The sequence below is a fragment of the Lemur catta genome, chromosome 17 (genome assembly GCF_020740605.2).
Source record: "Lemur catta isolate mLemCat1 chromosome 17, mLemCat1.pri, whole genome shotgun sequence".
In the NCBI taxonomy this organism is placed as follows: domain Eukaryota; kingdom Metazoa; phylum Chordata; class Mammalia; order Primates; family Lemuridae; genus Lemur; species Lemur catta.
The window spans coordinates 26836097-26862829 of record NC_059144.1 but is presented as its reverse complement, the minus strand read 5'-3'; the positions used below and the strand labels follow the sequence as shown (position 1 = coordinate 26862829).

General features: G+C 55.3%; 1 protein-coding gene across 2 annotated transcripts in view; it reads right to left on the bottom strand.

Moving 5' to 3' along the window:
• The window catches only part of LOC123622514 (tyrosine-protein phosphatase non-receptor type substrate 1-like), a 43047-nt gene extending 16538 nt beyond the window's left edge, over positions 1-26509 (bottom strand). The window contains exons 1-5 of one of the 2 annotated variants that reach the window (XM_045528920.1): positions 26118-26509; positions 25103-25190; positions 6890-7243; positions 1007-1324; positions 88-420 (exon numbers count right to left, since the gene is read on the bottom strand). In XM_045528920.1, coding sequence (XP_045384876.1) covers positions 88-420; positions 1007-1324; positions 6890-7243; positions 25103-25181 — 1084 coding nt within the window. In that variant the 5' untranslated portion in view covers positions 25182-25190; positions 26118-26509. Of the gene's footprint in view, positions 1-87; positions 421-1006; positions 1325-6889; positions 7244-25102; positions 25628-26117 lie in introns of those variants that run through there. The other variant, XM_045528921.1, reaches the window with a different exon arrangement.
• Positions 26510-26733: the final 224 nt, after the last annotated feature.

Genomic DNA, 26733 nt, shown 5'->3' with positions numbered 1-26733 from the left:
ACACAGACTACTTTTAACATTTAAAAAACAGGATAACATTGAGACAAAACTTAAAAAGAGCTGGGTCAGCTACAGTGGAGGCCTCACCAGGGGTGGCACCTGCGCCCTGCTCCTTCTGGTGGGTGGAGACCACCAGGACGTGGCTTCTGCTGACCGGCGGCTGCCCGTCATGCTCCACCTGGCAGGTGAGCCGCACGTCCTCCCTGTGGGCAGACGAGTTCACCGGGAGCCAGCTGGTCCAGCTGTAGGTCCCATCCTTGTTCTCTATGGGGGTCGAGGCCTTTTCTGTTCGGGACACGTTTCCGTTTTCCAACCAGGTCAGCTGTAGGCTCTGGGGGTAGAACCCTGTCACCTGGCAGGTGACGTTCACCGGGCTCCCTGCCATCGTGGGCTGTTGAGTAATCTCCAAGGTGGGCGGAACTGAAACAGCACAGGGCAGAAGCTCTGACCTTATGGCACAGGCAGACCACAGAGAACAGGCTGGATAATTTAGCTCCCACCACCAGGGCAAGGGCATCACCCAGGACAGTGCTAGGCATGCAGCCCGTGCACAAACACTGAAGGTACTCTCTGCATATGAATGAATGTACTAAGTTCAATGCCGGGCACACAGTAGGTGTTCAAGGACTGGTAGCACCTATTAGGGTAATAATGAACGAAATCAACAAGCACAACCCCGGCAGGCAGTCAGAATGTCATAATTGTAGCAAAATAGATGAAATTGCCAAGCACGTGGGGCTGGCTCATAGTGGGTGCTCAGTGACTGCAGCTGCTATTGGTGAACTAAACGAAAACCCACCAGGCACAGTGCTTGGCACATGGTGGGTGTTCACCCGGCAGGCGCCATCAGAATGAGAGTAAGACAGCGGCACATCTAGGCACACGGTAGGTGGGCGGGACAGTTAGGAATTAGACTCCAGGCAGTTTCAGCCCTGGAGCAAAAGCTGGGGGAGGAGCAGGCTGGGCGGCCAGGTGTGGGCTGGGGCTGGGCGTGGGGGTCCTCTACCTCGGATGGTCTCAGACAAGTTGGCAGTCCCACGGAGAGGGGCCCCCTGCAAGGTGTCGTGGGCCACCTCGCAGATGACCTGAGAGTGGACGTCCCCACGGTTCAGTGCCACCCTGGCTGTGCTGTGTATGCTGTAGGAGACGCTTTTTCCTGCAGGGTCCACGCTGGTCTGGAAGTCTGAGAGCTCACTGCCATTTTTGAACCACTTCAGGGTGATGTCTCGTGGGGAGAAGCCACGGGACTCGCAGGTGAAGTTCACCGTCTGGTCAGCCGTGGCCCTTGCCGCAGGGCCCGTCACCACAGGGACAGAGGGTTTGGCTAAAAAGGAGCATTTACAAACAGGAGACATGATTGCAACGACCATCACGAATGATAAGAATGTGACACTGTCAAGGGTCTTCACAGACAATATGTTTTAGTCCTTCTGATAATGCTGGGGGGGTGGTGTCCTTATCCTCATTTTACACTGCATGACGCAAAGGCTCGCAGAGGGGAGAGACCAGCCTGGGCCAGTGAGTAGGGGCAGGGCCCAGAGGGAATCCCAGGCCTGAGTTCAAAGCCCTTCTCTCTGCACTGGGTGATTCCACCCCTCTCCGCATGGGAACAAGATTATTGATTGGTCTCACCCTTGGTATTAACTGTTCCCAGCCGGCCTCTCCTGGACACCTTGCCAACCCCAGAGACAGCAATTATAGACGTCAGTGCAGGGAACAAGCGGCAAAGTGGCACTGCCGTGAGAGCTGGCACCAGGCTGGCCAGCCGACAAGAGGGGTGGCCTGGCACATCCAGCTCCCCATCTGTAAAATGGGACACCGGCATTTCTCCTTTCCCAGGTGCAGGGAGGACTAACTGAGGCAACGGAAGCAGTTTTGCTTCGGATCAAACACAGAAGGTGCTTCACAAAAGTAACCACAGGCCTATCTTTAACCCGGACTTCACAAACATGCAGAGCTCTCCCTTAAGGCATTTATGAATTTAGTCTACAGTTTTCATTCTTTCCACAAATATTCCAGAAGGGTCTATCTGTGCCATGTCCTGAATTTGAAAAGGAGAGGGCAAAGGGATGCTTTTCTAACCCTGTGGTCTGCTTTTGGGTCAGTTTTAGGTGGAAAACACAGATCGTGGAGCGCTGAGAAAGTCAAAGGTGTTTAATTTCTTAATTGTTAACTAATTACAAGAGACACAGAATCAAGAAATCTAAGCAGGCAGAAACAGTTCCTGTCCTGAAAGTGCACAGATGGGTGACTCAGAACAACCAGGGCAGCTTCTCCCCTGGATGGGTCCTAAGAGTGTCTCCAAATTGCTAATTCTCACCCTGCACCTTCCACAGCAGTCCCCAGGAAGGGACATATTACACATATTTGCAATTGTAAACATTAACTTGCTCCCTAACACCCATCAAACATTTTGAGGGCGCAGTAAGGAGGGTACCACTTGAGGAAGTCACATCATCAGGACACAGCAGCCCAGATGTCCCTAAAGGGATGGGAGGCCCTAATCAGTTCTCCTTGGGAGCCTGACACCGGCTGTCCCTTCTGTGCCCCCAGCTCTGTGATCTTCCCCCATCCCTGGGAGGGGTCCTCGTCTGAGCCCCTTTAGGATGACACTGAGAGAGGAGACCGGCTGGCCAAGGGCCCAAAGTGGATAAAAACCCCACCCTGGTGAGATGAGTGAGGACAAATGCAAACACAGAGCCTGGCATATAGCAGGTGCTTAATAAAGAACACCTATGACTGTTATCATGCGATCCGGTCACCACTGGTTCTGAAACTACACATTTATTCTTTAGGCAGCAGAACAAAGCAGAGCGGAAACACCAAGAAAAGTCCCAAGTCCTGCTCCCTGCAGCTGCCATGAGAACCCAAACGATGGCAGGACAGAAACCAGCGAATGACGAGTCTCCCCCCTTTCCTGAACAAACCCCTCAGGAAAGGAGGTTGGCGAACTGGCTCTCAAAACCCAGATAGGACCCCAGGCGTCTCCCTCCAGAGGAACCATTGACACGAACTAGACGCATTCTGGAGGGAGGAGGGAGCAGAGTCCTCAGTGACATCTTGCTGTGTCCCCGCAGGGAGGGTTCTGGGGCTGAACCAGGAGCACGTGCTGGGATTCCAGTGCCTGTGTAGACACGAGCATTTCCAAGATGGGCAGGTTCCCCAGCACCAAGGCTGGATCTGAGCAGGACTTCCGTCCCAGCCTCCCTCCCCAGGCCCTGAGGCCTGCTCCATGGGGTGATCCTGGCCAGGCCACAGTGGCCTCCAAAGAGCTGTCCCAGCACGTGCTGTTCCGAAGCCCCCACACCTGGAAGAGCTGTTCTCCCACCTGGCGCCATAGAGGACCATGTTTTCTGGGAAGGGGGACCCAGCTTGTCCTCTGTGACCTCGGGGCCTCTCTCTCAGGGGTCCTCAGCCCTGGCTGTGTGTTAGAATCTATGGAGTCACTAAAAACGTCAGATGCCCGGACCCCTGCCAGACCAATTAAAATGGCATTTCTAGGGTAGAGCCTGGGTCTGGGGATTTTTTTCAGTTCAAAGTTTCCCAGGTGATTCTAAAGAGCAGCCAAGGGTGACAGCCACGCAACCATACCCCAGTCTCATTTATATGTGAGGCCTGGAGAGGAGGGGACCCATCCCAGGTCTCCTGGCTTCGGCGCAACGCGGCTCACAGTCACTGAACGGTTACTGCTCACTGGGCGCTGCTCTAAGCACTTTACAGATTTGATTCATTCGGTCCCTGCTCCTGCTCTGTGGGGTCGCTGTTGTCATCCACAGGTGAGGACATGAGACCCACTGTGGTGCAGGGCCTCGTCTGAGGTCACAGGCTGGGAGGTGGCAGAGCTGGGGTGTGGCCCAGGCTTGGGGCTCCAGCCCCTGTTCTCCTAGCCATGGCGCCACTGATGACCAACATAACCCCAACGCCACCACCGGGGGTCTGTGCACATCCCCTCCAGTCCCCACAGAACCCCCAAGGTGACATGACCATCACTATTTCACAGATGGGGAAACTGAGGACTCGAGGGAAGCCAAGATCTGCCCAAGACCACACAACCTCGGGAAGATGCCCCCACTGCTCACTGAGGTCTCCTCTCTCCCCAGGCTCACTGTACCCTCGTAACATCCCGGAAGGTTTGGTACAATCGTCCACATGCTACATGTGGGGAAACTGAGGCTCAGCGAAGAGAACAGGGTCACCAAAGATCACACAACCTTGACAGAACCCCTAGACTTGGGGGTGCCTACAATGTGCTGGGTGATTGCCAGAGAGGACCTCAAACCCTTTCCAGTCTCCTAAAGGAGTCCATGGTCATCTCCATTTTACAGATGAGAAAACTGAGGCTGAGAGAAGTGACACCACTGTCTCCTCGTCCCCATGTGTCCCAGTGGGCATGTCCTGTGCCTCCCAAGCCGTCATATCTGTCAGCAGAGCAAGTGCCCTGACACGACACCCCTCCCTTCTCCCTCTGAGATCCCCGACTTACAGCACCTCTAGGGAGAAGCCCCCGCCCAGGTGCCAGGCCTGGGTACCCTGTGGCCAGAAACGGAGGACAGTGGCTCCTGGCAGCCCAGGGGAGGATGTAGACTCTCGCTCACACGGGCCCCTCTAGGAAATGCCTCATCTCCTCGTCCCCAGTGTTCAGCACCAAGAGCGGGCGGCCGGGGGCTGCAGAGGCCGACCCCGCTCCTGGGTGCTGCTCAGGGAAGGAGCCCCGAGGGCTCCCCCTGCGCTGAGCCGGGTCCTGCAGGAGCAGCTTCCCGTATCCCGCGGGTCTGCGGGACCTTTTTGATGGGGCTTGGAAAGCAGCCTCCCACCTTCACAGCACTGGCTGCGTCTTTCATGCTTATTGCCTAGAACTGAGCGACGCAGGAGTTTAGAGCGAGAAGGCTGGAGCACCTGCCCACACTCTGACCAGCACGGCTGGGGGTTGCAGAGACGGCTGTGGGTCAGGCTGGTGGGGTTGAAACCTTGGCTCCCCCCCACCGCCCTCAGGTCAGGTCCCCTCTCTGAGCCTCAGTGTCCTCATCTGTGAAAGGGGCAGTGATGGCCCCTCCCCCACAGCACTGGGTCCAGGAGAAAAAGGCAGGTGAGGAGACAGCACCTGGCACAGCTGCCGCTCCCTGGCCCCTGGCCGCCTCCCCACTTTCTCACCCGGGGCATCAGTGAGGCCGACGGCATGGCCAAGGCGCTGAGCCTCTACCAGGAGCCAGCAGCTCTGAGTCACACCTGAGCCACCTCCTGGCTGGGATGGCCGGGGCACGGACGCACCGTCTGGGAACTGTAGTGTCTCTATTGCAATATCTGCAAACTCAGGACAGAGCCACCTTCCCTGCCTACGTCCAGGGGTTGTGGGGAGCCCTGATTACTACGTCATCTAGGAGGAAATACTGTAATAGCCACATAAGTGAAAACACACATGCCCTCTGACCGGGCAATGCCACTTCTGGTGGGAATCGTGCACCTGAGCAGGACAACGGGTGCACAGGGCCATCCACCACAGCCCAAGGACGGGAACAACTTAAATATCCATCCATAAAAGACTGTAAGGTAAATTCTGACATTTCCATACGATGGAGTTTTCTGCAACTGTCGCACAACGGAGCAGCTCCCTATGTCCTGAGATGCAATCTCTATATGGAATGAGAAAGCTTAAGATCAGGAGAGATTTTCTCATCACCAATGGGCCTCAGAGTCTGAATCAGGGGTCGGGAGGTGGGGGAGGCATTCTGAACCTTTGGGAAACTGAAGCAAAGGAGAAGGGCCGGCTCCCTGCTCAGCGGTTCTGTCCCAGGAGCTTTTACTCAGCACCTACGATGCACCAGGCTCCTCCACGGAGACTAACGCCAGGCCTGGAAGGAGCCCGCCTGGAATCAGATCTGGGCTGTGGTCCCGACCCCGTCACTAACTGCCCCGTGAGCCTGGGCAAGGCCCGTGTCATCTTGTGGCCTCAGGCTCCCCATCTGTAGAGGGGGGTTGGGCTGGATGGCCTGAGGGTCCCACCTGTGCTGACATTCCAGGACGCAGGACACAGAACGAGGATCCCAGGCCACTGGCAGGAAACCCAAAATGAGCATCTTTGCTGCTTCGACTGGGGAACCCCTAAGTCACCACATGGGGGACCTCTTCCTGGGGTGAGGGACATTCTGAGATGACCCAGCTCTGCTCGCAGCCTTCCGCGACTGTGTGAGTCAGCCCCTGAATCACATAAGGGTTTTCTGTGCGGACCCACAGCAAACGCCCAACCTCCCGACAGCTCCTCCCACCGGGGATTGGATTCCACAGTGGGTCTGCGCCTCTTAGGAATCTGCCCAGGGACATGTTTCTGAAGATGAAATAAAGCAAACCAGACCCTCCCTCTGCCCTGCCCTGGACATTTCTCCTCATCGGGAGGGAGGGGAACTTGAGCTTCATGGGCGAGAGCGCTGGCCGTGTTGTTCACTGCTGTTTCCACAGCACCCAGGGTGGAGCCCGGCGCACAGTAGGTGCTCAGCGAGTGTCTGCTGCATGAAGAGGACACTCGGCCACCCTGCGTGGGACAGCGCTCTCTGGAGGCAGCAGGCGAGGTCTGGCCTGTGACTGGGCAAGTCACTCAATGTGTCAGTTCCCTCCTCTGGGGAACCAAAGGGCTGGGCCAGACTGCAAGGGGGGGAAGGGCTGTGGGGCCAGGCAGGGCAGGGTACAGCCCTTCCTACCAGTCACCAGCCGGGAGCCTGGAGCAAGTAGGGTGACGTCCCCAGGCCTCGACTTCCCTACTGCGTAGCAGAGGGCGACATCAGATCATGAACAGGAGGACGCACCACCACACCTGGGTGCTGCTCACAGACTGGGGGTGTTACTATTGACTCACTGGCACAGAGCGCAGGACAAAGGAGGCCCAGGCTGTACTCACCACTCACAGACAGCTCCGTGCCTGGTCCAGACTTAATCTCCTTGTTCTCAGAAGCTGTTCTCCGGAACTTCACACAGTAGTAGGTGCCGGCGTCCGCTGGGGTGATGTTACTGATGCGGATGGAGAAGTCCGTGTTGTTTCTCTTTGTGCCATCTCCAAGAGACGTTACCCGGGGGTAGGAGCCTTTTTGACCGTGGACTAATTCTCTGCTTGGGCCGGTCCCCTTGAACCACTCGATGGGCCCCACGGGTTGCAGGGAGGTCACGGTGCAGCGCAGAGTGGCCGACTCTCCGGCCGCGACCGACACTGACTTGTCGGGTTGAAGCACCTGCAGCTCCTCCTCTCCTGCCACCCCTGGAGGGAAACACAAAGCAGCCATTTACTCCTATGGGATCCTGTACCTTTCTCAAGTGTTTGTCAACGACTTTCACTGACTGGCTGCACACCCTGGGTGAGCCTTGAGCACAGCACACTGCGTGTGTCATCTCATTCAACCCTCCCAACCATCCTGTAACATGAGACTGTGTTACAAATGAGGAAACTGAGGCACAGAGGGCTAAGTGACATAGCAAAGTGTGGCTCTGAGTGTCTGAGCTCTCTATGGAAGAGTCATAGCTGGGCCCTGGGATTCTAATCTGAACCGACCAGTGTTTTTGGCAGAGGAACAGGCTGGGCAAAGGCTCAGCAGTAGGCGCCGAGGGTGTGGGGCTCTACAAGGCCTCAGATTCTGGGTCCAGCCCGGCCCAGGAAGTGGGCCCTGCGTGGGGAAGCCGTGCTCAGCAGCGGGAAGGTAGGAGAACGTGGTCCGAGTCCTGGCTCAGTGGCTCTCCGCCGTGTGACCCTGGGGCACACTCTGACGACTGACAAGATCCAGCGGGTACTCGGGCGAGTGTTTGCGGCAACTGCCATGTGCCTCGGAAACGTGACAGCTGCCCTGAGTTTGGGCAGGTCCCTTTACTGCTCTAAGCCTCGGTTTCCTCATTTGTGGGATAGTTACTATGACCCCACCTCGAGGGATCCCTGTGAGGGCCACACAAGCCCAGGCCAGGCCAGGCCAGTGTCAGGAAGAAGCATCTGGTCTTTGGAGTCATCGAACTTGGTTGGAACCTGCCTTGCTATTTCCTTATCTGCAAGATGGGCAGAACACCCGTAGGCCTCTGCTTTGTTCTGAAAAGAAAACACGATCACACGTATGGAGCTGGGGACAGGGAGCTGTTGTTGTTACATAAATAATGAATAAACGCGGAAGGGGCTCTTGCCCAAACTTCACTCCCATCCACCCTCGCTGATGCCCCTCTGGGCCAGGCCCCCACTGGGTGATGGGGACACACAGGGTGGACCCAGCCCAGGCCTCAGGGGCTCCTGGCCGGGCAGCTGGAAGGAGTCCTAGAGGTCGGCCGTGGGGAGGGGCCCAAGCCCCAAATCGGAGACCACAGGGGCACATGAGACAGGGACCCCGGGGAGCGAGCCTGGGGGTGGAGGGAGGGCACAGCCAGGAAGAGGACGGGCAGGGCGAGGCTGCCGTGAGATGCGCTGCAGATGCTCGGGGCTGAGTGAGAACAGTCAGAGCAAGGCAGCCAGCGCCCAGATCTGAACACGGCAGAGGTACAGGGGACAAAAAAAGAAAGACAGATCATAAAGACGTCAGAGAAACACATACACACAGAGAGAGACAGAGATGGAGTCAGAGAGTGAGACACAGCTGGGGAGGGCAGGGTGAGGCAGGCAGAGACAAGAGGGGCGGCAGCCTGGTACACAGGCGCCCCAGATGGGCTCTCCACTGACCCTCGGTGTGACCGTGTCCCACCCTGACCTGGGCCAGCTTTGCCTTGTACATCAGGCAGGGCTGCAGCAGATGCCCTGAGCAGCCCCTCCAGCTCTGGCTGGGCAGGAAGAGAAACCCCATGAATTTGCCCACCAGCCTGTGGCCTGGCACCACCCTGCTGGCAGAGGCGGGGTATCCAAGGAATGAGAGGTTCACAGACCCCAGTCTGCCCTCACCGTGGCAGGCCCAGGGCCATCTTCCCATTGCCCTGCCTCTTCCCCCTTCCCAGCCTCACCCAGCTCTGACTCCGGCCAGGGGTCACCCTTGGGGCCCGGTTCTCATGGCAGGTGAGTGGAGTCTCAGAGTGCCAGCTGCAGCATCCCTGACCTTCATGGCATAGGAAGAAACCAGAGCCCACGGGGGCAGGGGCTCAGCCAGCGTCAGCCAGGCTGACAGGGGTGGGCGGGTGGCCAGGTATGTGAGAGGCCCTGGAGGCAACGTGGCCACCCTGGGGCACCAAAGGCAGCACCAGCAGCGCTGAGCTAGGAACATTCCCGATGGGTCTGCATTTCAGCATGGGAGACTGGACGAACTGGAAATGCCACCTGGGGGAAGCACAACCCTGGACAACAGTGCGGCTCCCCACCCTCCCAGGGCCCCCATTCTACCATCCATAAAGTGGGGTTCCAGTGTCCACCCTCACCACAGTCCCAAGGACCGTGGCGCTGCTTAAATTTCAGTCCTATCCCTATTAGTGTCACCTAGCTGTGTTATTTATATATTTGATTTTCTCTGGGTCGTCATCTTCCTAGTAAGGATGTAGGATCCACAAGGGACTGTTTCTAACCTCCTGCCTGGAACAGTGTGGGGCACACACAGGCGCCTCCGTAAATATTAACACGTGCTGAACAAATGCATTAACCAATGAAGGAAGGAAGGATTTTATTTGCTCCATGACCCTGGGCAAATGTCCTCTCTGAGTCTCTTTGTCCGTCTGTTAAATGGAGCTAATACTGGCATGTCCAGGAGAGGGTGCAGGCCCGGAGCTGGGGACAGAGCCCAGTGGCAGCTTCTCATCCTCACCAATACCGCCACCCAGGGCTGTGCGTGAGTCAGCAGTCGGGGAGGGAGGCGAGGCGGGAGAGGCTGCAGAGTCAGGCGTGTGGCATGTTGAAGCAGGGCTATTCTTGTGGTGCAGCCGGAGGCCTGTAATCACACCCCGGGCAGGCGACAATAAAATCTGGAGTTGTGTAGGGCTGGCTCCCCCATTTTTTTTTTTAGCTCCTCTCAAGCTCTCTCCACCAAGTGCAGCCAGATTTAGGCAGCTTAATTAATTAGCTAGTGTTTATAAAGCGTTTGAAGAATTTTAAAAGTGCGACGTAAGTGCCAAATATTATTTTAATCTGTGTATGTGTGTGTTTTTTCCAGCAGAGACTTTTTTTCTCGCTTGCTTGCTTTTCTTCTTCTCGGCAGGTTCTGTTCTGGGAAACGGGCTCGTTAAAAATCACTCCTGCAGTTCTGGGCCGGGGGTCATCGCGCTGGCATTGCTGACCAAACCACTCCCTCCCCTCTCTTTCCTTCCTGGCACAGCGAGGCTGTCCAGGGGCCTGGACTGTCTCTGCAAGAGGAGGGCGGCTGGGCAGCTATTCCCACGCACTGCTGGTGGGAGTGGAAATTGGAACATCCTTTCGGGAAAGCAGTTTGGCAGGATGAACCAAAGGTGTGAAATCTGTTCACCAGCCTTTGCTGGGCTGTTCCATGAGGACATAACCCCAGATATGGAGTGAGTTTCCTGCATAATGATCTCTCAAAAGTTGGAAAGAAACCCAAATGGCCGATGAGAGGGGATGGTTAAGTGAATTACGGCCTATCCCCCACATGGAATTACAGGCAGCCATAACAAGCCATTATCATAAAAACCGTGGCAATATAGAAATTTGCATGATGTAATTTTAAATAATATCGTGGTTATGCAAATAAAACCTGTTCATTGCAAGGCATTTAGAGAAAACAAAAAAGTATAAAAACAAAGCAATAATCTCATAAAATATCATCAAAGGTAATGGCAATCAACATTTTGATGCAGTTAAAATATAACTGAAGAAAAACAATGTGAAATCATACCTTCAGGTAACTAAGGATATATGCAAACATTGTGCTTTATCCATCTAAGTGTTCTTATAAAAATGAGAAATTGAAGATATCCTAAAATCCAAGGAAAGGAGATGGGTTGACCTCATTATGGTAAATCTACTTGATGGTCAAGTCTACAGCTATGGAAGCGATGGTGTGGAATTACAATGGAAATACGTTACAAGATCAGAGTCAGTTGCCCAGTGATAGATTCAGTGTGATCCCAAACTTCCAGTTTTTGGGGGAAAAATAAGTGGCATTAAGGATTAGCAATGATTAATTTTGATCGGTAGCTCTACATAGAATTTTGCTTTTGTTTATGTTTTGTTTGCATTATTTGTATAAGAAAAAAAGATGAAGGAAAAACTGTCCTTTTCGGTATGATCATACTTTGTAAAATAAAACTATATATAAGCAACTGCAAGGTACTATCCAAAGCCATAAAATGCAACTCTTTTTGGATCATGAATTTAAAACTGATGGGTTTTTCTCTTTTTTTTTTTTCCCTTCTACTTTGGGTATTTTTCAGATTCTCTAAACTGGATGAAAACTAAAGAATATGTGCAGTATCTCATTTAGTTTAAATAAACTGATACATGTAATATGTATGTTACATATGTGTCTATGATTTGAATGACCCTCCCCTCCAGGGATTTTTGTCTGTTTTGTTCACTGCTATTTCCCCAGCTGCTGATACTGTGCTTGGCACAGAATAGATGCTCAATAAATATTTGCTGACTGACTGACCAATTGCATGTCTAGAGAAAAAGGTCTAAGATGATAAGACAAACACTACAATGTTGTGGTGTCTCACATCTGGGAATTGGGGCTGGGGTGGGATGGGGAGGGCATGTTTTCTTATTACTTTATATAATAATAAGTAATACATTGCATATATTGAAGTCTTTTTGCAGTGAACATTTATTGCTTTTGGAAAAAAGTGAAAGTAATAAAACAACACATGAATAAGTTTTCTAAGGGGAGGAGTCAGCACGGTGGGTGGTAAGGTGGTAACTGTGCCTTTGTTGTAAGAGGAACTCGTGTCCACAGGACAAGGGGAGCCCACAGCACTGGGTGGTCAGTGATGAACTACTGGATCCTCCCGTGTGCCAGGCCCTGGGCTAAGCCCTGTGGAATGGCGTGTCCCTGGCCTCCTGGAGTCTGCACACTAGGGGTGGACACAGACTTTGAAGAAATCACTCAAATGCTTACATTTGGAATGAACACAAGCCCCTAGGCAAGTGGCTCCTGCTGGTGTCTCTGACCCCATCTCTGACCCTCCCTGACCTGCTGCCCCCACTGTCTCCTTTCTGTTCCTTGAATTGGCCCAGGAGGGTGTGACCAGCTGCGTCAAATGCCACTGAGAGATGTAGTTAGATGGGGGCTGAGAACAGACCAATGGGCTTAGAAAAATATATTCGCTTTTTAAAAAGAATGTTCATGTGTGGCTTTTGAGATTAAGAAAAGATGAAAACGATTTTCATAAGAAGTGAAAAACTAAGCATAGATGCTTTTCTAATGGAAAAAACAAATCAAGTTAGAAACGAAGCTTGCGGGGAGGGAGGCAGGGCCACGGCGATCCCTGGGCGTGAGTCCTCCAGGGGCCCGTCTCATCCGCGTGGATAGAACGAAGCTGACAAGTACATTTCCCAAGAGCCAGACTCACCCAGGAGGGTGCTCACTGCCATTGCATGGGAGCTTGCCTGTCCCCCCGAAACAGTCGGCCACCAGAGCAGGAGATGTAGGGACAAGCCGGAGGCCACCCCTCTGGTCTCACGAACTGAAGGAGCCCCGGGGCCTGGGAGGCTCTGGCTAGAGCTCTGGCAGTGCCCGCCCGGGGCTGAGCATTCTAAGGTGGCTGCAATGACACTTGCTCCCCTTCCCTAACCATGATCATTATTTGCCATCCTCAGGGGGCTGCAGTTCATCACTCCACAGTGCAGTAGCTCCTCATCAGGTGCTGCCCCCAGTGTCTTCCGGGTTGTGATTTAATGCTATGTGCAAGAGTACGTAGTACCCGAGTGTGCAAATGGATACACAAACGAGTATGCTAGAGTGTGCAGAAAGCACACAGACAGGACATCATGCAAGAGTGCACAAAACATGTGAACATGAATGTGCTGAGTGTGCATGAAAGACTACATACACACACAAGAGTGAAAGAGCAGTGTGTACATACACGCGTGGATGTGTAGAATACACATGCATCTGCACACACATGGGCACCTGGTAAGGAGCAAGGGGCTGTGTGCACGTGTGAGCATGAAAAAGAGACAGTGCGTGTGCAGGAACACGTCAGAGAGCAGCACAGGAGTGAGTCTGAACGGGGGGTAGTGAACATGGGTGCGGGGTGTGAACTGTGTACAGCAGCAGGAGCGTCTGCACTGTGGGTGGCTGGGGCGTATGTGGGAAGGTGGGAGGGTGATGCAGGAGCAGCACGCACGTGTGTGTGTGTGTGTGTGTGTGTGTGTGTGTGTGTGTGTGTGTGTGTGTGTAGTGGGTGTATGCAGGGTGGGCACATGTGCAACAGAGGGATGTACGTGTGAGTGTGACCGTGAGGGGGTGTGCACTGACACGGAGCAGACAGCTACGTGTGGGGACCACCGTGTGCACCCTGTGTGTCCTTACCCCGGTGTCCGGGAGTGTGCCCAGCTGGAAATGCGCCTGGCACGGATGCGGCTGCCATGTGAGTTTCCATGCACAGAGTGGTGAGAGGAGGAGGAGGGGTAGGAGAGACTCTTCCCTCCAGTCTACCATGGGCTCCTGGTGGGCAAGGCCCTGCATGGCACCTGGACCAGCCTCCCGCCCTTGATAGGAGGTGCTAACCTTTCCGGAGCACCTATTTACTATGTGTTAGCCACGGGGCACAGCGGGGGACACGCCAGCCCAGAACTGCCCTGCTGGAGCTCACGACCCCAGGCACGGAGGCAGGAGGTACCCAGGGCTGGATTCATGGAGGGGACTGTACCACTGGATGGCTGCATGGACTCACAGTTCCCAAGCGGGGAGCTCGGGGCTCAACAGCTGTGGCTAGATAGTGACTTCCCTCTGGAGTCAGAATGATTTACTCCTGCCCTCTCAAACCTTACTCTGCTTCCAGGCCCTGTCTCAGATGCCACGGAACACAGAACTGAGTAAGACAGGCCTCTGCCCTTGAGAATGTCGTAGTCTGTGGGGCAGTCCTAGACACAGGCAATGACCACACACAGGGTGACTGGTGTTGCAAGAGGTTTGGGATGACATCTTAAAAGAGGGTGAAATCCAGAAAGACTTCCTGAAGGTGGTGGCCCCTGAAGACTGGCAGAAGCTGGGGTGAAGGAAGGCATTCCAGAAGGAGGGAACTACTACATGAGCAAAGACACAGAGGTGAGACAAAGGGCCCTGCACAATCTTGGGACCAGGGGAGAGTCCTTGGAACACAGTCATTGGCTGTAAGCAAGCTGGGATGGGGCTTGCCTGGGACTGGGCTACCCTAGCACCCTGAAAGATGGCTTTGGCTGCCCATTTCCCAGCAGGCCACCACTGGGAGCATTCAGCAGGCATCACCGGACAAACCCACCGGGCGGAGCTGACCTAGGTGCCGTGGTGGATACTGCTGTACTGCTACCTGCCCTGCAGCCGGTGAGAATGTGGACCCAGCGGTCTGGTAAATGAGCTGGGGGCTGGGCTCAGAAGGCTTGGGTGCTCTCTCCTTCACCCCCACTCCAGGCCACTCACAGAACCGGGCGCTGTGCCGCATCCTCGCAGGGAAAGGACAGACCTAGGGCCTCCCCGCCAACCCCCGAGCAGGTAAACTCCCAAAGTGCCAAGATAGCCCAGAGCTCGGGCTCTGGGGCCAGAGGACCTGTGTGTCTCAATCCCGAGCAGGGTGACTTGGCAGAGTCACTTTCCTCTAAGCCTCTATTTCCTCCCCCGGAAACAGGAGATGCAACCCTCTCCCTCCCCAAGGTCAGTGCTCAGTGGTCAGGAGTGCTGGACTGTTTCCTCGACTCCTCTTTCTCCCCTGCCCTCAGCCTGTCTGTTAGTGGATCCTGCCGGCTCAACTTCCAAGGTCTGGCCAGACTCTGACCCCCTCTCACCACCTCCACTGCCCCAACGCCCCTCACCTGGATCCTGCAGCTTCCACACTGGCCTCCTTGCCTCCGCCTCCCCTCTCTGCAACCTGCCCCACCCCCTGCAGCCAGAGGAACCTCTAAAACCTGTCAGGTGACATCCCTCCTTTGTTCAAAACACCCCCGAGGCCCCCATTGCACTCAAGAGTGAGACCCAGAATCCTTACGGTGGCCCCGGGGCTCTATGGCTTTGCTCTTCCTTAATCCGTTCCCCACAGGGCCACTTGCCATTGCTCTGCCGGACACTCTCGTCCCCTGGACATCTACAGATCTGGCTCCCTCGCCTCCTTCAGGCCTATCTGAGAGGCCTCCCCTGGACACCTGGTCTAGAACATTGTGCCCCCTGATGTCCCTTGCTCAGCTTTATTTTCCTATATATCCCCTCCACTTGACATACTGTGCATTTTCTTCTCAACTTTTTTAGTGTCCCTCTCCCTGCCCTAGACTAACTTATAAGTCCTTTGAGAGCAGGGACTGAATTTTGTTCCCCAGGCTTGTCGAAGGTATATTTTGATTTTGATTCCAACTCTGCTACCCATGAGACTCCAGGAAATGTCTTAGGCCCTCTGGACTCTGGCTCCTCCTTTTTAGACTGGGAATGAGGATAATGATAACGATGCCAAGGTTGTTCTGAGGATGAAATGGGCTGACGAGCCTGGCACGGAGTCAGTACTCAGTGCAGGGCAGCTGTCACCACGCAGCCGAGTATTTAAGATGAAGGGGGTGACAGATGATCACGTCCTTAAGCCTGAGCGGTTCGGGATTCTCTCCGAGGCAGAACCAGCTCTGCACCAGCATCCACACGTGCACGAGGCCACTCCAGAATGGGACTTGTAAGGGGCACAGCACACTGCTGGCAAGGACACAGGGACGGCCAGAGGCCCTGAAGAGCATTTTCTGGGTTTAGACGGAACCTGGAGGTGATGAAGCGATGCCTGCCATGTGACCCTGTCCGCAGAGTAGCAAGGAAAGAACTGTCAGTCTATGTGTACTCTGAACACCCTTTCTACTTAACAGGCCTCAGGGACCAGAAGAGGCTGGGAGAGCAGGCAGAGGACAGTGACGACACCCACCATCTGTGGGCTTGGTGCCTCGACAGCCTAAGGAACTTCTTCCCACCTTCCCATTTTACAGAGGAAGAAACTGAGGCCTGCCGTGAGGGCTAGAGAGGCTGAGAAGCCAGGTGATGTCCTCCCAACCTCCAGGCGCCAGCCATTCCCTCGAGACAGGTCCTGGTGCTGCATGGCCGGGCTTTCACGGGTGCAGTGCACGGATCAGGCCAGATACCGAGAAGCTCTCATTTCGCCCTCACGACGGCCCAGCCCAGCAACTGCTGCTGTCACCAGCCCCTTCCTACAGATGAGGAAGCTGAGCCCAGAGAGGCAGGTAAGTGGCAGGGGTGGGATTCAAACACCGGAGCCCGCAGCCACCACGTGCGATCGTGTCTCCCTGCTGGAAGCTCAGGCTGCCAAGGATGCGTACACATTTTCCCAGCCGAGATAAAGGCCCCCTTAAAAGCGACACACATTTATTAAACGGCGTTTGCCAACGTTTGAGCACACTCTGCTGCCGACAGCAGACAGTCTCCGGACTGAAGGGATTTTTCCCCAAGCTGACACTATTCACTGACTCCTTTTATAGAGCTTTTTGCAGCTCGAAAAAGCACTTTTCACGGCTCTTAGTTCCCTTAACCCTCAACAGTTCCCCTGTGGGAGGAAACGGCAGTAGTGTTTCCATTTTGCAGATGGGGACACCGAGGCTCACAGTGGGGCAGACACCTGCTGCAGAGCCCACGGCAGCACGGGCCGCGTTCCCTCTCAGGCGTGTGCCCCGAAGCCAGTGCTCCCTCCGCGGCCTCTCCTGCCAGAGAAGGAGCGTGGGGAACCGCCAAGACCAAGGGCAAGACGGGCACCCAGGCGGGAGCCCCACAGCTAGAAGGGACCTGCCGGAGAGCAACCAAACCGAGCCTCCGCTTCACAGCAGGGGAAACTGAGGCAGAAAGTGGCAGAGTAGTGGGTTTCAGATCTCCCCGCTGGTAAATGACACAGTGGGGCCTCCACCTGCTTCTCCCAGCCCCAAACCATAAAACGATGACAACACAGTAATAACAGGAACAGTAACGATGGCTAATGAGCACCGACACTGCCCAGAGCACGACAGGCCTCACCGAGCCTCCGCGGGCACCCAGCAAGACAGGCCGTGGCCGCCCATTTCACAGGCGACCAGATGAGGCTCGGGGAGCACAACCACGTGGGCAAGGCCGCGGGGCTGCTGAGTGGTCTGACTCCACCTCTGTCCACCCTAACCGTCTGCACCGGACGCCTCGTGCAACGGCGACCCCTGGGGGGCGGCTGACCCCCGGCCAAGGGTGCAGCACTAATTGTGTCACGTCTCACAGTTTGCAGCGCCTGCTCATTCATCACGGTGTCTAAAGCAGGGCAAGCAGTTTCGTGTAGCCGGAATTTTAAGTACAAACTCTGGGGTTTCTCGGCCGCCTCCCCGCACCCCACCTGGCACTGACATCTTTGTGCTTCCTGATGTTTTAGGGCCCCCGTGACAGCACAATGGGCGGGGATCTGGGGAAAGGTCTCAGCCCCGGCCACAGAGGTGGCACCATGTGGTATTTAGGACACAAGCTTTGCCTGTGCAACTTCATAGCTCTGAGCCTCCTCTTTAAAAGAGGGATTGTAGTACCAACCTTGTTCCTTCATTCAACCAATATGCATGAATCCACCTGCTGTGTGCCAAGCCCCGTGCTAAGGTCCTGGGAAGCCCAGCAGTGAATAACCTAAACATAGTCGCTACTTTTATGTAGCTTATATCCTAGTGGGGTGGGGCAGGGCTGAAATAATGAAACAAATACATACAGAAATACGTAGGAGCACTAGGACACAAACAAATTTGGTGCAATGATTGAGAATCATGAGGGGAACCTCTTTCCGAGGGGGTTGGTTAGGAAGCCTCTGAGGATGTGAGACAGCAGCCCAAACCTGAAGGCCGGGGAAGGTGCTCCAGTAGGAGAGGACAGCATGTGCAAAGGCCCTGAGGTGAGGAGGCAGCTGGTGCAGAGAGGCCAGAACAAAGGCTGAAGCGCATGGAAGAAGGAGAGTGTGGTAAGAGATGAGGTTGGACAGAGAGATGTGGTCCAGAAAGTGCCATATGGTAAGGACTTTGATTATATTCTAAGGGTTGTGGGAACCTCGGGAAGGTTTGGAGCAGGAGGAAAGATGACTTGATTCACTGCAGCTGCTATGGGTGAAGGGACTGAAGGAGGCAAGGGTGGACGTGGACAGTGGTGATGGGGATGCTGCCACAGTCAGGGTCCAGGCTCAAATCCTAGCTCTGTACTTAAAAGCCATGTGGCCTTATGCAAGTCACCTTACCTCTCTGAATCTCAGATTCTTCTCCTGTCTAATGGGTATAATAATTATTCCCATCTCCCGGAACAGTGGTGAGAATTAAATATGATAATGTATAGTGATCCTGTCACATGGCCAGGCATGTTCAATGTCAGGTGCTCGACACACCAGATCCTACTTGGTCTGGCCCTGACCTCCGCTAACTCCCCCACCCCTGTCTCCTTTTACTCCAGGCACACTGGCTTCCTTGCTGTTCCTGGAACACAGCAAGCTCATTGCTGCCTCAGGGCCTTTGCACATGCTGCTCCTCCTGCATGGAAGGCTCTTCCCTTGATATTCCCGTGGCTGTTCCCTCAGTTTTATCCAGGTCTGTCCCCACCCCACCTTGTCTATTTCCTCGTCCTGCTGTCCTGCTTTAGTTTTCTTCCCGGCACTTGTGTCTACCTGACACGATTTGTTTACTTGGGTGTGTTTCTTCTTCCTCACTGGAACATCAGCTCCATTACAGCAGGTGTTCTTGTGTTTTGTTCGTGTTCGTATCCCCCTAACACCTAGGGCTACCCTTGGCACATGGTGGATGCTAAAAAATATTTGTTGAATGAATATTTATGATTAAAATGACACTAATAACAACCACAAAGTGGTTAAGAGTAAACCAAGGCTTGGATCCCAGCTTCAACTCTCACTTGCTCTTTGGCCCTGAGGTGAACCCAATCTGGTTTCAAGAAGCCTCAGTTTCCAATCTGTAAAGTGGGGATGAAGGGCTCCATGCTTTTTGGCTTGTTGGAAAAATCAGACCACAGTGCACACGAAGGGGTGCACATCAGAGTGGCATTTGCTTTACGATGTTCCCCGAGAATGGTAGACAGTGGATCAGTGTCGAAGCTGGGGTTTGTTACATCATTCTTACTTTGCATATGTTTGAAATTTTCCAAAATAAAAAGATAAGGAAGAGAAAACATGTGTTCACGGCTCAGAGTGTGCCAAGCACATTGTGCGCTGACAGGCAGCCTGAAGAATGGGGCAGTAGAGAAGGGTGGCCCTGGCAGCGCCACCCCCCCCCCACTTCGGCTGTCCCTCCTGCCTAGGCGGGCCATCGCTCACCCCGACTTGCAATCTCCCTCCTGATCCAAGCACCTGATCTCCTTGGGCTCCTGGCGTTAATCAGCAGCCATCTAACACCCTGCGCCCCCAGACAGATGTGCCAGGAAATCTAACAGACACAAAGAACCAATTCTCCATGACTTCCGACTTCCACCTCAGCTGCTTTGCATCTCTCTGGACCGAGGGCCTGGCAAGACACCTGGCAGGGAAAATCCATCTCTCGGAGGGCTCCCTCAGAAGCCCAGCCCGAGGGATGCCAGAAGTTAACAGGAAAGCAGGTTCAGCTGTGAAAATAGATGCTTCCTTCTCCAGTATGGGGACGGAAACACATCTTGGGGACACCTGCTGTCCCCACCTCCTGGGAGGATACGCTGATCGACAGAAATATGAGAGGAGCACCAAGAGAACAGGATGACAGCATCCCCAGGCCTCAGTTTCCCTACCTGTCAAGCAAGGCTAAGTGATGTCAAAGGGATGGCACAATAGTTAACAACATAGGCTCTGCGACTAGGCTGATCTGAGCAGTCATCCGCCTCTGACACTTACTGTGTGGCCTTGGGCAAGTCGCTTCACCTCTCTGAGCCTCGGCTTCCCCCCGGGGTCCGATGGTGATGGTGCACACCGCCCAGGGTAGCTGTGAGTACCACTGGATCACCCACTCCAAGTGCCAAGCCCAGTAAGCAGAAAACCCACGTGGTTCCTATTATTATTACTTTAGTATTTTTCCCACGAAATTCAGGATCCTGTCAGATCTCTGGCTTGAACAGTGGAAACTTCCAGCAAGAGCCTAGTTTTAAAAAGCCTTGGCCTTTTCCACAGGAGGCTTGGCGTCCCACCCAGGCCTTGCCATGGATCCCCTGCGTGAGCGCGGCCAATCCCTTTCTCTGTTTTCTCGGCTGCACAATGAGGCACTGGATGAAAGCACAGAGGCTCTCTCAGCCCCCCTGCGGCTTTCCAGGTCTGGGAATCCACCATTCCAGACCTGTGGATTCAGACAGAGACACCTAGAGGCAGGCTGTGCCCACAGCGCTCAGAGCCGGCAACAGGCGATGAAATCACACCAGACTCGCCTGGGTTTCTGCTCAATTTGTTCATCCCCCAACAGCATGATAGCTACGGGGGAAAGCATCGGGCTGAAGGACATTCGCTCACTTGACAGCTTTCGTTGTTCTTTGAGTTCCTACTATGTGCAAGGAGCTGTGTTAAATGCTTTACAAAAGTCAGCCCCAATTTTACAGATGAGGAAATCAAAGCAGAACAAAACAATGAAGATTACAACACTGGCTAATACGCAGCTAGAGCCTGCTACGCACTAGGCATGGCTTCAGGCCTTATACAAGCATTAATGGACCTAATCCATGAAACAGAGGTGTTAATGCAATCCCCCTTTACAGATGACCCCATGAGACACAGAGAAGCTCAGCCAAGCAAGCAGCAGGGCTGTGACTGGCACCCAGGGGTCTTAGGGCCATCTTAGCACGAGGCTAGGTTGCGTCTCCACGTGGACAAGCTAAACAGTCGCTAAGGTTGCAGATCCAGGTGTGAGGGTGAAGGTACACGCATACAGTGAAAAAACAAGGAGGAAGTAAAAAGTAGCCTCAGACAAGGGGCGGATAAAATCCTTGGGGGAAGGCTTGGAGGAGGAAGAAGTCCCTTGGAGCAGGAAGAATTAGGCTGAACCTTGAAGGATGCATAGGACGTGGACACAGGAAGACAAGGAGGTATAGGAAGGGCATTTCGGCTGTCAGGAACAGCAAGGGTGCAGGTTCAGGGCTGAGAGTTGAGCTGAGGGCATGGATTTGTACAAAAGTGTTTACCAAACTGGGTTAGGCTGCATGTTAATGGGCGGTCTACAAATCAAACGCCTCTTGTTCATATGTTCAGGGAACACTGGAATAAACGTGCTTCAACTTGGGATTCTACCATGCGGGACTTCTCAGGGCCTTTTAGGTGCTCGTGTGCTTGGGTAGCCAGCAGCAAAGCTCTGGCCTGCAGGGATGAAGTCCAGTTATCTCACAACATCTCAGGAGGTCAGCTAGTAGGAACACGCGTGGTTGGAAATCAGGCCTGTCAGCGAGGAAGCCCAGGCCTCGCTGCAGCTTTTTGTTTTTTAAAGAAAACTTGGACCTACTCAACAGTTTTGAGCTGGGGAGTGACATGATCTGAGTTGTGTTGACAGGCCAGAAAGCTGAGCACATTTAAAAAGAGAGAGGGAGGGGGGAAACCTTCCGTCAGTCCAAGACTACAAATAAGAAAATAACCTGTCGCACGGAGCCATTGGAAGCAGCGAGCGAGCGCGTGTGGGATCCGTACAACACTTTTAGACTCCCTTCCTCTCGCACACCCCCTCTCCATCTGTCGCAAAGGGCACCAGGAAGATGCAGGGAGGAATATTCCAGCTCTAGGGGCTCCAGAGCTCAGCAGTCTAGATGGGGGGGCTCTCATGGGAGCCACATCACTCCCTATGTGTTGTCATTTGGGAGGACCAAGGGGCTGTCAGTGTTTCTTCCATCCACCCTGGTCTTTCAGAGAAATGCTTTTGACTCAGTCAAAAAACTTCTGCCCAGAAAAGAAACTCTTCCACCATCCTCCACCTACGCCCCGAGGGGGCTTCTCTCACCCTCTCCAGCTCGGACAAACTAATCCTGCTGAAGTCATTTAACTTCTTCCCTCAAAGGCCACCCAGCAGGAAAGCCAGTATCCAAAATGCCAGCTCATCTACCACTTGGACAAGTTACATTCCCAGTTTTGGACTCGACTTTCCTCATCTGAAAAATGGGGAGAAGAGCCAACTCATCTTTGCTGATGAGATTATGCAGACACAGCATAGAGCCCCAGAACGCAGTTAACTAGTTAGTGAACATTGGTTCTCCTCCCTTCTTTCAACACATGGTTCACACCAGCATTTCATACGTGCTGCATGACTGCAAGTAAAGGAATGAATCACACCATGAGTCTCCATGGGGTTGGTAAAGAATAATTAATGGCCAGAAAGTACCCAGAGAACACCATGGCGTTAAGGACCTTCCAAGAGCCTGAACATGTCAAGCCAAATCCTCCCCGCTTTCTTACGAAAGAGGAAGTGAGATTAACTTTACCATTTAGGAAAGTACACAGGAGCCACCAGCATGCCACCCTCTGCCAAAGTGTCAGAGGTTCACTGGAGGGTCCAGCTGTCCCCCAAAGCCTGAATCCCAACTTGGCTTGGCTTCCTCCCGGCCAGAGCACAGGAGTGAATGGCAGTTCATCCGAGGACTGCCCGGGGGGTGACCCAGAGGTCCCAAGGCCTAGGTGGGGACAAGCAAGCATCCCGCAGGTTCAGAGTCCGGCCCTGCTGCCACAGTCCCCAAGCCCAGCCCCTTGCCCTTCTCCCAGTCTGAGAATCCCTCCCATTGCAGCTGTTTTAGGAAACAGGCCTCACACTGGCTCCAAAAAACACAGGTTGGTGACTTCACTGGTATCTTTTTAGAATCTCCCTTTGGCAGCACTTGCGCTGAAAGCAATCTTTAGAAACTTCTTCCCCTTGCCTCCCCCAACCAAGATAATCCATATGACCAGCCCCATTCCCCCCCACAAACAGTGATCATGTGAAGCCACAGCAATCATGTGACACCTCCCAGGCTGACAGTTCTGCCCGAGACACTCGTAGTCATTCAATCCAAGGCTGCTTTCCTAAGCCTGACATTTGAGTTTCTCACTCGAACAAATCCATTTTCTTAGAAAATTGGACAACTGCCTCCTTCCACCTTCCTGCCCTTGTATCCTGTCTCTCTTCCGCTTTGTCGTAAATACCACATCTGAACCAACAGAGGGGCTGTCCCAAAGCCCCGCTCTTCAGCCAGACCAGGTGAATTCCGTGCCTGGGTCCAGGGTGTGACCAGGACCCTGAAGAACAGAGTGAAGGATGCTGGGAGGCTTGAACTGTGAGGGTCACATCCCATCCCTTCCCCAAGAAATTCATTCTTACCTCCTAAGATTTATTTATTTCAAAGCTAATCTTGGCCCCTCTGCTGCTCCCACTTTTTCAGGCTATTGATGCTGAATGGATTGGAACGGAAGTTTTATGGCCCAATCTTTACCATTTTATAGATTGTTTTTATAGGCAAAAGGGGGAGATTTGCTCACAAGAAAGGTGTTGGTGTTCCCAGCCAGTGCCCTGGGAAAGGCAGGCTGCCCATCTGAACACTTGTTAATCAGCGTCACCGTTCATTTGCCAGGGACTGAGCCACAGGCTCCTGGTCGGAGAAGGGTCTGAAACAGACATTTAGAAATTAACTTGGGCCCAGTTCCCTACTTCAGGAAGATTAAGCACTTGCAAGTGACGCTTGTGCATTTCCAGGCCAGGAAGGATGGCAGGGCAGGAACTCGGACTTTTGCAGGGTAGAAATGGCCGGCTCAGGCAGGAAGGAGCAGATTGGAGATGCCACTCACTGGAGAGACGTGAAATTTATCAGTGCTTCCTTCCGCCCAGCAAGGACCCAACTGTAACTGAAAAGAATTGGGGTGGGGTGGGGGGGATGTCTATGTGGATCCCTGGGGTTCAGGGGAAACTGCAGGGCAAGGGGGAGCTGCTGTCCGCCCCCCACTTCTCCTTCCACCCACTCTTTGCTAGTTCTCCCTTTCTCCCTGATATCAGGTGGTTACCAGTCTCCAGGCAAATACAAAAGCGGGGGGCTGGATACTGACCTCATCTTTTCCTCCCTCCTCAAGGCTGGGAGGTGCAGAGACCCCTATGCCCACAACGCAGCTTCAAGAGGCCAAAAAACAAGATCCCCATTCTTCTCTCCCTCCCTACCCCTTTAAAGCCATTTCTCTCCTCCCCACACCCTCCCAGGAGACCCACCGGTTTTTTGCAAAACCCCTTTAAGAAGCAGGACTCCGGAATGGTGACCTCACCCATTGGCGAACACACACTGTAGCCTTCAGAGCCCGCCTGCTGGCGACAGCCAGGTGTTTGATGTAGGCCAACAGAAAGACATGCTCAGAGCCACAGGTAACATCCCCACAGAGCACCTGAACTGCAGGGAGCTGGAAGCCTGGGGAAGGCAGGGGAAGCGGGGAGCCAGGAGAACATCAAGGAGCAAGACATCCAGGGAGAGGCTTTGGCAACCACAGGGACAATCCACCGTGTTTTCACATAGGATCTGTTGATCGCAGCAGCTCACTCTGGGGTTACCGCGGCATCTCTCTCTGTCTCTCTCCCCTCCATATACAAACAGCGATTTACTCCGTGCACCAGAGGGAGAGCTCACTCTTTCCTAATTGCAACAGCCTGTCTCTGCTCCTTTCCAGGCAGCACCAGGAGGACCTCTGCCCTGCCCCCCTCCCCCTCAGACCCTGAAGCCAAACATGTGGAAAGCATAAGTCTAGGGAGAGAGCTTCTAGGGAAGGCAGGGCGCCCTGCTCTGAAAGCCACTGTCAGCCTGCCTCCCCCATCGGACTGGGCAGGGGCTACCAACTCGTCTCCACTGTCACAGTGCCCAGCACAGTGCACGCCGTCAGAATCCACAGAGACAGACCCTCATAGCAAGAGACCTAGGTTCTATCCTTGGCTGTGTGACCTTGGGCATGTCGCTGGCCCTCTCTGGGCCTCAGTTTCTGTACCCATTATCCCGGTTACAGGCATCCCTCCCCCTATTACTGCTCAACATTAGCGGAGCGGATCCCGGCGTCAGTCCGAGAGGCCTGAGACCGCAGTTTGGGGATGGCAGCGGTGGGGAGTAGCGGGTGCTTAGCTTACCTGACCAGGCGCAGGACGCGGCGAGCAGCAGGCAGAGCAGCGGCCCGAGGCGGCCGGGGGCCGGGCCGGCGGGCTCCATGGGCCGCGGCTGCGGAGCGAGGAGGGAGAGCGGCCGTGAGTGAGCGCTCGGGCGGGCGCAGGCTGGAGCGGGGAAGTGACTAAGGCTCCCCCTCCTCCCCCTCCCGGCCGGGCTTCCCCCCTCCCGAACGGGCGCCCGGAGCGGCTTAGGAGCCGCCGTCTCCGCCGCGATTTTCGGAGAACACCCCCCCCCCGGAGAGATCGGGAGACGGAGAGGGGAAGAGACCCCAAGCGCGCGAGAAATAAAGCCAGGGGCGGCCAGAGAGAGGCGGCGGGAGAGAGAAACAGACCCGAGGGAGCCAGGCAGGGAGCCAGAGACGCCGAGAGGCGCGAGGGGGAGAAAGAGAGAGCAGGAGAGAGCGAGAGCGAGGAGTGCGCGAGGCGGCGCGCAGAGCGAGGCAGACGGCGCGGGAGAGGGGACCGCGCGGGCAGGGGCGAGGGGCAGCTCGGCCGAGCCCGGCCGCGCGGAGCCGCCCCCGCCGCTGCCCACCTGCCCCGCCCGGGCTGCTCGGCTCGCTCCCGGCCCGCAGTCCCGGCCGCGGCCCCCGCCCTCCCGGCAGCCCGGTCCCCTCCCTGCCTCCCTTCCCCCTCCTCGCGTCTTCCCTTCCCGGCCCCGGCGGCACCTTCTCCGCGAGCGAGCGAGCGCCCGCCTGCGCGCCCTCCAGCAGCGCGCCCCGGGGGAGGGAGCGAGGGCTGCGCGCCGCGCGCCGGGCCGGGGAGGGCAGCGTCGCCCCCCGCGCCCGCGCGAGCCCGGCACCCCCGCGCGGGCCCCCAGCTGCAGCCCCGGGAGGCGGCCCCGCGAGCCGCCGCAGCCCGCTCGGGCTCGGGACCGGACGCGCCCCGGGCGCCGACTGTCTGCCAGCTCAGGAGCCCGCGCCGCTCGCCCCCGGCCCCGACCCGGCCCCCTCTGCCCTCCCGCGCCCCGCCAGGCTCGGACCTGCGCCTCCCGCGAGGGCTGGAAGGCACTGGAAGCGCCGCCGGGGGCTGCCCAGAGGCCGGGCCCCCCGCTCCACTTTGCGCAAACTTGTTTTTCTAAGGTCAGCGCCGCGAGCTGGCTACACCGTCCTCTTAAGGTGGACCGGGGAAATTGCGGCCGACCTCCCCTCGCCTCCGGACTCCGGCCGCGGCCAGTCCCGCTTCCCTGGGGCGAGAGGCTGGAGGCGGCGGAGGAGAGGGGGCGTGGAGGGCTGGGGGTGGGTGCGTGTCTGCCTTTCGCCCCTCCCCGCGGTGCCCGGCCCCTGAGCCCCAAAGCTGAAGGCCCTCTCGGGGTGGGTGCCGGCCGGAGGGGCCCGATTCTTCCAGGGCTGGGCGGAGGTGAAGGAAAAGCAGGAAGTAAGTGAATGTAGGGGGAAGGGGGAGAGGAAGAAGAGAGTGATGGTACAAAAATAGCGTGTGTGTAGGAAGGACTTCAGTACCGCCTGGAAAAGAGGCGCAGGGAGGAGAGGTAGCGGGAAGGGGGCTGTGGCTGGAAGGGCCAGGGGCCCCCCCGGGAGGTGGGAGCGCTCTGGCCTGGTTCCTCCCTGTCTCAGAGGGCAGACTCAGCGGGTAGGGAA